This window comes from Orcinus orca, chromosome 14, assembly GCF_937001465.1.
Source record: "Orcinus orca chromosome 14, mOrcOrc1.1, whole genome shotgun sequence".
In the NCBI taxonomy this organism is placed as follows: domain Eukaryota; kingdom Metazoa; phylum Chordata; class Mammalia; order Artiodactyla; family Delphinidae; genus Orcinus; species Orcinus orca.
In genome coordinates this window covers 79,315,411-79,329,440 of record NC_064572.1, presented here as the reverse complement: position 1 = coordinate 79,329,440, position 14,030 = coordinate 79,315,411, and the positions used below count along the sequence as shown (strand labels likewise).

The following is a 14,030-nucleotide window of genomic DNA, read 5'->3' as shown; positions in this document are numbered from 1 at the left end:
CACACTATATAAAGGTTGTTGGTATCATTCTTGTATTTAAGGAGGGTGGTGGTATGAATTGATTACTCTCTAGAGTCAGTCTGTAAAGTCTAAAAACATCTTAGTCATTTGTTTCAATCATCTCACAATAAATCTATCATCTGCTAATTTATTTAGCAAACCTGAAAAACTCACACTTCCTTTTCACTGCTTGTCTATTCACTATTCAAGAGAGGTATCATGTAAGAATAAAATTTAGGAAAAAGAATTAGCAAGAGAGATGAATGGATTCTTCACACTGAATAGTAGACACCTGATGGCTTTTAAGGAAGAGACCCCCATTTTTGAGACACGTGGTGAAGCATTTGATGTCCCAGCTAGTAGCTTAAGAAAGGGTGTCTGAAGTAACTTGATGAGTGATATGCTGTATCCCATTTGTTGCAGTTACAACACACCCAGTAAAAATGTTATTGATCTTGAAGAATAGAATAAATACATTCTTTCATAATATGACCAAAGTAGCCTGAAATCTGTGATGTAACTGTTCACAAGGAAGAGGAGCATTTTCTGCTCTTTAAGGGGACGTGCAGGTGAAATTGTTCTTGGCTTGAGTTCTCATTTGATTTTCAGAGATGTGTGTTATTTTTACATCTGTACAGCTGCCGCCTTTGTGAACTGAAGCTCTGTCATCTCTCCGCAGGGATGCCTCTTCGCTGCTAGATCCAATGGAATGCACAGACACAGCCGAAGAACAGAGAGTGCACAGTCCTCCTGCCTCCTTAGTGCCAAGAATCCATGTGGTTTTAGCCCAGAAGTTGCAGCACATCAACCCTTTACTGCCTGCTTGCCTTAACAAGGAGGAGAGCAAAACCAGTAAGTGTAAGTGCTAAAGCCTCGTGGCCCAGAGACTTACCCAGCATGTGAAAGCTGCATGGTGGAGCTGTCAGTCAGATTCTTGGTCGTCAGAATAAATTTCTCCAGCGATCACCATTTCTTTGCCCCATTTTCCTTTATGTTAATTCTCTTCATTAAAATGAGGCCCCCCAAAAGGTATACACGCTGTCTTATTTTGACAGCTGGCATCACTTACTGACCAATATTTTAAGTCCATACTCGTCATCTACTGATGTGCAGTGCTTTGTTCCAGTTACTTTTTAACCTAAGAGACACGAGAGGAACTGGTTTGTGTTCTGAATCTGGTCTCCTTTCTCTCTCCAGTTGTTTCTAGTTTCATGTCTGAATTGTCTCCAGTCAGAGCAGAACTGCTGGGGTTCCTCACTCACGCCCTTTTGGGAGACAGTTTGGCTGCTGAATATCTTATATTACATCTCATTTCTACAGTGTAAGTGCTCTGTTCTTGGTGGGAATTAAGGGAGTTTGGTGTTTTGTTGAGAGGGGAAAAGAACAGAAAGGTTTCTGTTTTTATCAGGCTTCATCACCAGATGGTTATTTATTTAGTGTAACAGGTGTTATACCAAATCACAGAAATTCCTTTTTCACTTTTCTCAGTGTCACATGTAGCATTTTGATTGTATCTTCTTAAATTTAAGAGCAAAAATCAGATAAAGAACCTGGCCAATGAGTAAAATGAGTTGTTTTATCCTTTGTGCATTCTGAATTCTCTATTTATACATCCCAAGGCTCTGTGAGGTCCATTTGGTGTACATCTCACTTGTATGTGGACATGTGCCCCTCTCCCTTTCACTTCACTACAGCTCTTTGTTTTCTGATTTCAAAATAACATGTGTGCCTTCAACAAGTTCCAAGAGCATAAAGGAGAAAATTGAAATTGTCTGTAATCTCACCACTTAAAGATGATCTCAGTTAACAGATCTTCGTACCTGTTCATATCATCTTTTTTTTGTTTACATATGTATCCATCCCTACTTAGATCTCAGTTATACTCTAAACAGATCATTATCTTTTATCATTTATGTTAAGCGTTTCCTATCATAATTCTTCTTGAACCTCTTAATGGCTGTGCAGTATTTCATTATAGACAGTTGTACTTTTTCCCTAAATGTTAGGTTTTCCTACTTTTTCTCTGTTTAAATAATCCTCCAGTAAACATCTTTGTACTATAAATCTTTCCTCAGGTAGGATTTGAGACAGTAGTACATGATGGTTGAGAGCATAGACTCTGGAACCAAACTACCTGGGTTCAAATTCAGCTCTGTCACTTCCTGGATACGTGAACGTGGGCATGTTTCTTAAAATTTCTGTATCTCAGGTTTCTCATCTGTAAAATGAAAACAATAATACCTACCTCAGAGTGTTTGGGAATTAAATGAGAAAGCATTTAAGTACTTAGAACAGTACCTGGCACATGCCCAGCACTTAAATATTGGCTATTATTTTTATTGTTGTTTCTGCTTAAAAAAACAACTGATCAGAATAATCTGCTTTAATTTTAATGACAGTATTAAGCTAATTTTTCTTCGTTTGCTTTTTGATGGAGATCAGGAAATCACGTGAGTATCTTATTGGTTGATATCTTTTTTTTTCTAGATATACAAGAAGAGATGTTCTTCCACTAGGAAAATTTACGGTTAACTTGAGTGGGTGTCCACGGAATAGTACCTTCACCGAACACTTATATCGAATTATTCAACATCTAGTTCCAGCAGTAAGATCAATATAAATATGTATTATAAGCTTAAGTACACTTTAAAAGTCCATCTAATTGTCTTTCATTCAACCCAAACATTTAACTTTGAGATGTTAACAGACCTCATTAAGGGGAAACAAAGCCTGCCTAGTTTCATAATTTAAAATGTAGTAACTCCTAAACATTTCACGTTTCCTTTATTGCCTTAGCACAGGTCTCTTCAAGTAACAACACAACTGTAGTAACTCCCTTAACATTGTACTCTCTGTTGATGCCAGTTTGTTTGTACAATTTGGTATCCTTTGTGTGCTTTAAAATCGTAAATCTAAGTAAACTCTAAATTATAGGAGCATAATTCTTTTAGTTGAGGTAATAACTTGATCTCTCCTACCCCAGTTTTAATTCCTGTTTGGAAAGTCAAGCTACCTTTATTTGCCAGGACATCTGGAACGCAGTGTTTGTGTGGTATTAAGATCTTGGGGACAGGAGAATAGCTTCTGATTAGTTGTGTGACTGGCAATGCCGATCACTTCTTTGGAAATTTAAGAGGTTGAAACAGATCATTCATTTAACCAGTGTTTATTGAGTGTCTTCTGGGCTCTGAAGAAACAGCATTGGACTAAATAGACCAACATTTCTCACTCTCCTTGACTCACTTTACACTGTTAAAAAATTATTGAGAACTTAAAGAGATGTTGTTTGGGTTTTTATTATCAATTTACCATATTAGAAGTTAAAACTAAAAACATATTAAAATATTCATTGAAAATAAATCAATTACATATGAGCAAAAGTAAAATATTTTTGTAAAAAATAGCTATTTTTCCAAACAAAATAGTATTAGTGATAAAAGTGACATTGTTTTAAATTTTTGCCAGTCTCTGTAATGTCTGGATTAATAGAAGACAGCTGGATTGTCATATCTGTTCCTGCATTCAGTCTATTGTAACATGATGTTTTGACTGAAGTATATGAAGGAATGTTGGCCTTACACAGATGAAAAAGTAGTTGGCAAAGGAAGGACTTTTAATGGCATTTTCAGATAACTGTAGATATTCTTCTGATACTAGACCAAAACTGTCCATATGGCATTTTCTTCAAGGAGTTGTGTGAAATCTGTAATCTCATCAATGAACTTTTTATACTCTGCTATCGTAAATTCATTGGTCTGTCTTGCACATTGAATGGATCTTTTATCCATGTGTGATTTTGACCTCATGGACCCCATAAAAGGGTTCCAGCAACTCCCTGGGAGTGCCCTGGACCACATTTTGTTGGTGGTGGAAGACCAACAAATAATAAATAACATATATAGTATGTCACTGAAGTGCCATGGAGAACAGTAAAGGCCCAGGGGAAGGGGATAGGGAGTGCTGGGGGTAGGCCAGGGTGGAGTTGCTGACATCTACAGCGTGTTGGGGAAGCCCTCTCCAGGGTGGAGTTCAGGGAGAGACTTGATGCAAACCCAGGATCAAGACACAGGGCCGTGTTGGGGAAAGTGTCTGTCCTGTGCAGAGAACAAGTTCGGGGTCCGAGCGCAGCGTGCTGGGCATGTTGAGGAACGCCAGCCTGAGGGGCCGGTGTACTGCCATGGAATGAGTTCTGGGGAGGAGCGTAGGACGTGGGGTCTGAGTGGCAGCCTAGGGCCACTCAAAGCTTGAGGCCAAGATTTAAGTAGCACATACTTGGGACGTGAATTATATTTTTAAGTATGAAAGTGATATGAGGAAAGTACTCAGGATCCTTGCATGGTAAGGTATTTCCTTTTTGTTCTTTTTATTCTACATCACTTTGTAGTGGTTTGTTTTACTGTTTCATTTTTACCATCTCCCACTCCCTTATATTACTCTTATGTTTGTGTTTAGCACTGAACTTTTTCTAAACACTTGCCTTTTTAATATCTTATTTAGTTTTCGTAGCAGTAAGTGTGAGTGACCTACTTTTGCTTATATGGAGCTGCACCCTGCTCTATGCCACCTTTTGTTTCGACAGACTCTGTTTCTTTCGGGGTCATTTCCTTGTATCTATAATATGACACCCCCCCCCCCACTTTCTTTGAATTACTGAGCCAAAGTACAAAAATCCTCTGCATTTTGAAAATACACCTTCTCTCTTCCTTGACATCCTTCCCCACCCTAGTCTCCACCCGTACCACACATACTTCTTTATGGTCCAGAGTGATCTTAGATTGAAGTACAACGCAGGGTGCAGAGGGCACTGGGTGGTGGGCTCAGGAAGACGGAGGGAGGTGCAGGTGGACTTAACTGATTTTCTGCTGCTGAGACTGGGTGAGGAGGTGGCTCTCCCGGGTAGAGCAGGTTCCGAGACCCACAGCACTGATGACAGTGTGGAGTCCTCCACACCTCAGGCCTCCTTGGAGCAATTTGTTTAGAGGTCTGCAGCTGTCTATGCTGAATGAATATAGTTTTATTTTATTTTCAAAATTTATTAAAAATTTTTAAAATGGAAGTATAGTTGATATATAATATTATATAAGTTACAGGTGTACAATATAGTGATTCACAGATTTTTTAAAAATTGAAGTACAGTTGATTTACAGTGTTGTGTTAGTTTCAGGTGTACAGCAGAGTGATTCAGTTACACATATATATCTATTTTTTTCTCAGATTCTTTTCTCATATAGGTTATTACAGAATATTGAGTATACTTCCTTGTGCTATATAGTAGGTCCCTGTTGGTTATCTGTTTTATATGCAGTAGTGTATTATGTTAATCCCAAACTCCTAATTTATCCCCCCACCCCTCAGCCCTTTCCCCTTTGGTAACCATAAGTTTGTTTTCTGTGTCTGTGGGTCTATTTCTGTTTTGTATATAAGTTCATTTGTATCTTTTTTTTTTTTTTTTTTTTAAGATTCCACATGTAAGTGATATCATACGATATTTGTCTTTCTCTGTCTGGCTTACTTTACTTAGTATGATAATCTCTAGATCCATCCATGTTGCTGCAAATGCCATTATTTCATTGGATTTTATGGCTGAGTATTCCATTGTATATATGTACCACATCTTCTTTATCCATTCATCTGTTGATGGACATTTAGGTTGTTTCCATGTCTTGGCTATTGTGAATAGTGCTGCTATGAACAAAGGGGTGCATGTATCTTTTTGGTTTAGAGTTTTGTTTGTATGCCCAGGAGTGGGATTGCTGGATCCTTTAGTAATTCTATTTTTAGTTTTCTGAGGAAACTCCATACTGTTTTCCATAGAGGCTGCACCAACTTACATTCCCACCAACAGTGTAGGAGGATTCCCTTTTCTCCACACCCTCTCCAGCATTTATTATTTGTAGACTTTTTGATGATGGCCATTCTGACCAGTGTGAGTGATATCTCATTGTAGTTTTGATCTGCATTTCTCTAACAGCAATGTTGAGCATCTTTTCATGTGCCTTTTGGCCATGTGTATGTCGTCTCTGGAGAAATGCCTACTTAGGTCTGTGCCCACTTTTTTTTTTTTTTTTTTTTTTGCGGTACGCGGGCCTCTCACTGTTGTGGCCTCTCCCATTGTGGAGCACAGGCTCCGGACACGCAGGCTCAGCGGCCATGGCTCACGGGCCCAGCCGCTCCGTGGCATGTGGGATCCTCCCGGACTGGGGCACAAACCCGTGTCCCCTGCATCGGCAGGCGGACACTCAACCACTGCGCCACCAGGGAAGCCCTGTGCCCACTTTTTGATTGGGTTTGTTATTTTGATACTGAGCTGTATGAGCTGTTTGTATATTTTGGAAACTAAGCCCTTGTCAGTTGCATAATTTGCAAATATTTTCTCCCATTCTGTAGGTTTTCTTTTCATTTAGTTTATGGTTTCCTTTGTTGTGCAAAAGCTTTTAAGTTTAATTAGGTCCCATTTGTTTATTTTTGTTTTTATTTCCATTACTCTAGGAGATAGATCCAAAAAGATATTGCTGCCATTTATGTCAGAGTGCTCTGCCTATGTTTTCCTCTAGGAGTTTTATGGTATCCAGTCTTACATTTAGGTCTTTAATCCATTCTGAGTTTATTTTTTTATATGGTGTTAGAGACTGTTCTAATTCATTCTTTTACGTGTGGCTGTCCAGTTTTCCCAGCAACACTTATTGAAGAGACTGTCATTTCTTCATGGTATATTCTTGCCTCCTTTGTTGTAGATTAATTGACCATATGTGTGTGGGTTTATTTCTGGGCTTTCTGTTCTGTTCCATTGATCTATATTTTTGTTTTGTGCTAGTACCATACTGTTTTGATGACTGTAGCTTTGTAGTATAGTCTGAAGTCAGGGAGCCTGATTCCTCCAGCTCCGTTTTTCTTTCTCAAGATTGCTTTGGCTATTTGGGGTCTTTTGTGTTTCCATACAAACTAAAAATTTTTTTTCTAGTTCTATAGAAAATGCCATTGGGGGCTTCCCTGGTGGCGCAGTGGGTTGAGAGTCTGCCTGCCGATGCAGGGGACACAGGTTCAGTTTGTGCCCGGGTCTGGGAAGATCCCACATGCCGCGGAGTGGCTAGGGCCTGTGAGCCATGGCCGCTGAGCCTGCGCGTCCGGAGCCTGTGCTCCGAAACGGGAGAGGCCACAACAGTGAGAGGCCTGTGTACCGCAAAAAAACAAAAACAAAAACAAAAAACGCCATTGGTAATTTGATAGGGATTGCATTGAATTTGTAGATCACCTTGGGCAATATAGTTTGGTGTTTGTCCTCTCCTCTCACGATTACTGATTTAGATATCGTATTTGTGTATGGATGATTTCGTACTTCTACTGTATGTTTGCCTTTACTGATGAATATGATTTTAATTCAGGGAGCACAGAGGAAAATTAAGCTTTTCTCTCTCCGTCTTGATGTGTAAATAAACATTTTATTTTCTGTTTTGTTAGCCTGTGGTCAGTTAAAGAAGTTAAGCCTCTGAATATTTGATATATATATCAGTTGTTTATCATTTGTTTCTGGTTCACTGGTAAAATAAAAAATATTCTTCAAGAATACTGAACAAGACAGCTGAAAATAAAGCAGCTCATAGAATCAGAAATTCTTATGATGGAGAAATTTTTGTTTCTAAGAGCTCAGGAAACCATGAGACTGCTTACTCCCTTAGAAATAATAAGCTCTTTCTTTCCATTATAAAATGTAGTGTTTAACTCCAAATATATGTTTTCTTAAAAGAGGGAAACTTAGTTCCTTGATCATTAAAAAAATTTCTCTTTGCAGTCTTTTCATCTGCAGATGACTATAGCGAACATGAACCACTTGAAATTCATTCCCCACAAAGACTACACAGCCAATCGCTTGGTCAGCGGGCTCCTCCAGCTGCCCAGCAATACTTCTCTTGTAATTGATGAAACTCTCCTGGAACAGGGGCAGCTGGACACGCCAGGTGTGTGCACGGACGTTGTCCTTCCATTTCTAACTCCCAGCAAAGCCAGGCGTGGTAATGATCTTCTAAGGAATAACTGAACAAAGACAAATTCACACTTCACAAGTACTTAAGACAAAGGCTTGCTCTGTGAATTTGGTTAAAGCATATATCATTAACAAATAAGTTGTGTACATCAACTATGTTTTGTGATAGTTTGAAAATAGTATGATAATACACCAAGTAGCAGGTAGCTTTTTAAAGGCTGAAAAGGGAGGAGGTTTTGCCTTTAGTCCTATATTACCTCAAAAGAAAAGTTGTAGAAAAGATCTAATAAAACATTTTCTACCAGCCAATGTGATTTAAAAATTTTTTTTCAAAGAATCTCTGAAAAAATATTTAGTAGATCAGATGGCTTGCACTAACCTCAGTTATGGAACATGTTATAAAATTACAAGAAAGCAGATTGCTTTATCTGTGCTCAAATGAGAATTAAGACACTTTGCTGGTGTAAGTTCAAGAGGTAAAAATAGAAAAAATAGTGTAGACTGGGTAGAATTAAGGCAAAGGTGAGTATAAACTCAGTAAAATTCAGTAACCTTATCTCTGTATAAAAATAATTTTGGTTCTACCAGATTATTTTAGCCCTGTGAAGATGCCACATACAAAATAATCATACTTTTATCGGGAACTATTTTATATCTAATTGCACACCAGATGCTTGGTATTAGATTTGGGGTGGGTGGGGGAGGAATCTTGGCTCCAGAAGTATGTTTGTGTAGCTTGACAGATATTATCTGTGAAGCCTATTAATTAATGACCATTTAGAAGACTGAACAGTGCCTCATATACTTTTTTTTTAAAGCAGTAGAAATCTCATGTCTTATTATTAATGTCAGCAAAACTAATTTGGTTAGGTGATTAAAATCAAGTTACTGAAAAATTATTCCCTTGTTTTTGTAGGTGTTCATAATGTGACTGCCCTGAGCAACCTAATAACTTGGCAGAAGGTGGATTATGACTTCAGCTACCACCAGATGGAATTCCCCTGCAATATTAATGTTTTTATTACTTCGGAGGGGAGATCACTCCTGCCGGTAATGAAGGGTCATTTTTAAATGGACGGAGGTTATATTGGAAAGATATCTATATTTTTGCTTTGTTTCTTGGTACTGCTTATTATTAATAAGTTAAACTTGTTTCAGAGTTGTGGCTGCCGATTATTAATGAGGGAACTGCTTATTTTGTTCTCTGGGATGAAAACTTTGTATCTGTAAAGAAAATCACAAGACAAGCAAAGAAAACTCTTGGCAGCAGAAAACTCCCACATGTAGGGAGAGAAAGTAGAAACTGTCTGTAAATTGCCTGATTAACATCCAGACCTTTGTTCTTGCTGCCTCTGTTCCATTGTTTCTGCCAATCCTACGTGAGAAATATTTTAGAGTTCCTTTTAAAATGTTCCTAATCACCTGGTAATTATTTCTATGCTTTATCGTGAAATGCTCTGGTGAATCATCAGTGACTAATGAAGAGAGCTTTTACGTCTGAGTCATTAATGATGAGAAGTATGCCCAGTTGTTGAAAAGGCGTACAGTTGCTGTGTATAATGATGTTCACCCTTGATATATGAGGAACTGCCTGTGAATGAGAATGAAATGGCCCAGTGGTAAATTTCTGTGGGAAAGTGTGATTTGCTATATGTGGTTTCTAGAAATGCAGTTCAGTAAGAAATAGAGTACATGTTCCATGATTAAGAAAACATCTATAACATTTTAATTAGCTGCTTTTTAGAGATTCACTATCTTTTTATATGTTTACTGATACCATTGAGGAAACATAAGTAACCAAGAAAAGGCTAACTGGGCTTCCCTGGTGGCGCAGTGGTTGAGAGTCCGCCTGCCGATGCAGGGGACACGAGTTCGTGCCCCGGTCCGGGAAGATCCCACATGCCGCGGAGCGGCTGGGCCCGTGAGCCATGGCTGCTGAGCCTGCGCTCCGCAACGGGAGAGGCCACAACAGAGAGAGGCCCGCATACCGAAAAAAAAAAAAAAAAAAAAAAAAAGAAAAGGCTAACTTCTGTAATTATTGCTGAGTTACAGTGCATAGAAATTAATATTAAAAAGTGACCTCCCCCTAATAATGAATTGTGTTTAATTCCCTTAGGGGCTGATAGAGATAATGCATCCCTCTGAAATTCTAGGTTGATTTAGGAACTTGGAAAATGATGTGTACTGTTTCTCATTTTAGGCAGACTGCCAGATCCACTTACAGCCACAGCTAATTCCACCAAACATGGAGGAGTACATGAACAGCCTTCTCTCTGCGGTGCTGCCTTCCGTGCTGAATAAATTCCGCATTTACCTGACCCTTTTGAGGTTCCTGGATTATAGCATATCTGATGAAATAACCAAGGTGTGTTTGGGTTAAAACAAAGGATTTCCCTGTGTTGAATTGGGATATTTAATCAATTTACATTTATTGTAATTACTGGTAAGGTAATCTTGCTATTTGTTTTCTGTGTCATATGTCTTTTTTGTTCCTCTAGTCCTCCATTATTGTCTTCTTGTGTTTGAAATAGATATTTCTAGTGTACAATTTTAATTTCCATGTCTTTTCTTTTATGACATATTTTTTTTCTTTAGTAGTTGCCCTGGGAGCTACACTAACATCTTAACTATGATAATCTGGGATTAATTTAGGATTATGCCAGTTTAAGCACAATAGTATGCAAAAACTTTGCTCCTTTATACTTCCATTCCTTCTCCCGCTCCTTTGTGCTTTATTATCATTCACATTACGTCTTTATACACTGATACGTCTGTCAACACATTTGTAATTATTGCTTTATGCAGTTGTCTTTAAAGACATTTATACTACCTTTTATATTTACCTGTGTAGTTACCTTTACCAGTGATCTTCACGTGGATCCGAGTTACTTTCACTTGAGCCTGGAGAACTCTCTTTCGTATTTCTCAGTATTTTTTATGGGGGAGCTCTGCTTGTGACACATTCTCAGTTTTTGCTTACCTGGGAATGTCTTAATTTCTCCTTAATTTTTGGAGACTAATATTGCTGGATGTAGAATTCTTGGTTCATAGGCTTGTTCTTTCAGCACTTTTAAGTCCTCCAACTGCCTAGTGGATTTTCTGAGGAGAAGTCAGTTTCCAGTGAGGGTTCTTTGTACACAATGAGTCATTTTTCTCTTGTCCTTTCAAGATTCTCTCTTTGGCTTTTGACAGTTTAGCTGTAATGTGTCTACATATGGATCTCTTTGAGTTTATCCTACTTGCAATTTATTGAGCTTCTTGGATGTGCAGATTAATGCACATTTGGGGGGAGTTTTCAAGACATTTGGTAAGTTTTTGACCATTATTTCTTTAAGTTTTTTTCTGCCCCTTTCTCCTCTGTGGCACTCCCATGTATGTATGTGGTACATTTGATGGTGTCCCACAGGTCTTTGAGGCTCTGTTCAGTTTTCCTCATTCTTTTTGCTTTCTGTTCCACAGACCAGATAATTTTGGTCAGCCTGTCTACAGATTTGCTGAATCTTTCTTCTGCCTTTCAAGCGAATTTTTAATTTAAGTTGTATTTTTCAACTTCAGAATTTCTGTTTGCTTTTTAAATAATTCCTATCGCTTTACTGGTATTTTCTATTTGGTGAGACATCATTCTCATACTTAAAGTTCTTTATTCATGGTTTCCTTTAGTTCTTTGAATATATTTAAAATAGCTAATTTAAAGTCTTTGTGTAGTAATTCCAATATTTAAGTTTCCTCAAGGCCTTATTTTCCAATGAAGGGGGCTACACATTCTTGTCTCTTTGTATTTCTCCTACTTTTTGTATTGAAAACCAGCTTTTTTATAGATGATTTATTTTTTTAATCTAGTTATTTATCTTTGGCTGCGTTGGGTCTTTATTGCTGCGTGCAGGCTTTTCTCTAGTTGAGGCAAGTGGGGGCTACTCTTCGTTGTGGCGCACAAGCTTCTCATTGGGTGGGTTCTCTTGTTGCAGAGCACGGGCTCTAGGCGCGCGGGCTTCAGTAGTTGTGGCTCGCGGGCTCTAGAACACAGGCTCAGTAGTTGTGGCGCACAGGCTTAGTTGCTCCGCGGCATGGGGGATCTTCCCGGACCAGGGCTCGAACCCATGTTCCCTGCATTGGCAGGCGGATTCTTAACCACTGCGCCACCAGGGAAGCCCAAACCAGGTGTTGTAAATAATGTAATTTGGCAACTCTGCTCTGGCAGATTCTGCCCCCTCCCCACCTGCCCCCCCAGGGTTTTGTTGTTGTTGCTCTTTGTTGTTTAGTGACTTTTCTGAACTGATTTTTAAAAGTCTGTATTCTTAGTTGTATGTGGGCACTGAAGTCTTGGCTTGGTTAGCTCAGTGGGCAGTGATTGGATAGAAATTTAATTTCCTTAGATGCCTGGAAGCAGTCTCCCAGTCTAAGCTAAGGGACTCTGTATCCATGTTGGAGCAATCCTTTAACACTCAGCCATGCAGTTTACAGCTGCCCCCTAGCCTTTGCCTTCTACTTGCACAGAGCCTCAAGGTTGTTCAGTGGTGAGAGCTTATGGCCTGCCTACTCAGGCTCAGATCTTCTGAGCATGTGCCCAGCCCTGGGCATGCATGTGACCTTCTAAATTCCTGGTGGTTGGGGATAGATATACACACCCACACACACATATTTGTGTGTGTGGGTGTGTATATGTATATGTGTATAAAAGAATATATATGTGTGTGTGTATATGTATATATACATATATATGCATATGTGTGTATATGTATATATACATATATATGTGTATTCCTCCCCCTCCAGATCCCCTTAAGGATATCTCATTCCCCAGATTTTCTTTTTTTTTTTCTTTTTGGTTTGGTGGTTGTTTTTTTTTCCCACAGTGACTTTTGAATTTTTTTTTTTTTATACAGCAGGTTCTTTGTTTTTTGTTTTTTGTGTGTGTGTGTGTTACGCGGGCCTCTCACTGTTGTGGCCTCTCCCGTTGCGGAGCACAGGCTCTGGCTGCGCAGGCTCAGCGGCCATGGCTCACAGGCCCAGCCGCTCCGCGGCATTTGGGATCTTCCCGGACCAGGGCATGAACCCATGTCCCCTGCATCGGCAGGCCGACTCTCAACCACTGTGCCACCAGGGAAGCCCTATATAGCAGGTTCTTATTAGTTATCCATTTTATATATATTAGTATATATATGTCAATCCCAATCTCCCAGTTCATCACACCACAACCCCACCACTTTCCCCCCTTGGTGTCCATACGTCTGTTCTCTACTTCTGTGTCTCAATTTCTGCCCTGCAAACCGGTTCATCTGTACCATTTTCTAGGTTCCACATATATGCGTTAATGTACAATATTTGTTTTTCTCTTTCTGACTTACTTCACTCTGTATGACAGTCTCTAGATGCATCCACGTCTCTACAGATGCCCCAATTTATTTCCTTTTTATGGCTGAGTAATATTCCATTGTATATATGTACCACATCTTTATCCATTCGTCTGTGGATTGGCATTTAGGTTGCTTCCATGTCCTGGCTATTGTAAATAGTGCTGCAGTCAACACTGGGGTGCATTTGTCTTTTTGAATTATGGTTTTCTCTGGGTATATGCCCAGTCGTGGGATTGCTGGGTCATATGGTAATTCTATTTTTAGTTTTTTAAGGAACCTCCATACTGTTCTCCATAGTGGCTGTATCAGTTTGCATTCCCACCAACAGTGCAAGAGGGTTCCCTATTTTACACACCCTCTCCAGCATTTTTCTTTGTAGATTTTCTGATGATGCCCATTCTGACTGGTGTGAGGTGATACCTCATTGTAGTTTTGATTTGCATTTCCCTAATAATTAGTGATGTTGAGCAGCTTTTTATGTGCTTCTTGGCCATCTGTATGTCTTCTTTGGAGAAATGTCTGTTTAGGTCGTCTGCCCATTTCTGGATTGGGTGGTTTGTTTTTTTAATATTGAGCTGCATGAGCTGTTTATATATTTTGGAGATTAATCCATTGTCTGTTGATTTGTTTGCAAATATTTTCTCCCATTCTGAGGGTTGTCTTTTCGTCTTGTTTGTAGTTTCCTTTGCTGTGCA

The 14,030-nt window shown here is 39.1% G+C and overlaps 1 protein-coding gene across 2 annotated transcripts in view; it reads left to right on the top strand.

The window, feature by feature from the left end:
• The window catches only part of MCMBP (minichromosome maintenance complex binding protein), a 68,223-nt gene that overhangs the window by 48,402 nt on the left and 5,791 nt on the right, over positions 1-14,030 (top strand). The window contains exons 9-14 of one of the 2 annotated variants that reach the window (XM_012531581.3): positions 680-852; positions 1,198-1,321; positions 2,488-2,605; positions 7,790-7,955; positions 8,898-9,031; positions 10,182-10,346. In XM_012531581.3, coding sequence (XP_012387035.2) covers positions 680-852; positions 1,198-1,321; positions 2,488-2,605; positions 7,790-7,955; positions 8,898-9,031; positions 10,182-10,346 — 880 coding nt within the window. Of the gene's footprint in view, positions 1-679; positions 859-1,197; positions 1,322-2,487; positions 2,606-7,789; positions 7,956-8,897; positions 9,032-10,181; positions 10,347-14,030 lie in introns of both variants that reach the window. The other variant, XM_004265766.4, reaches the window with a different exon arrangement.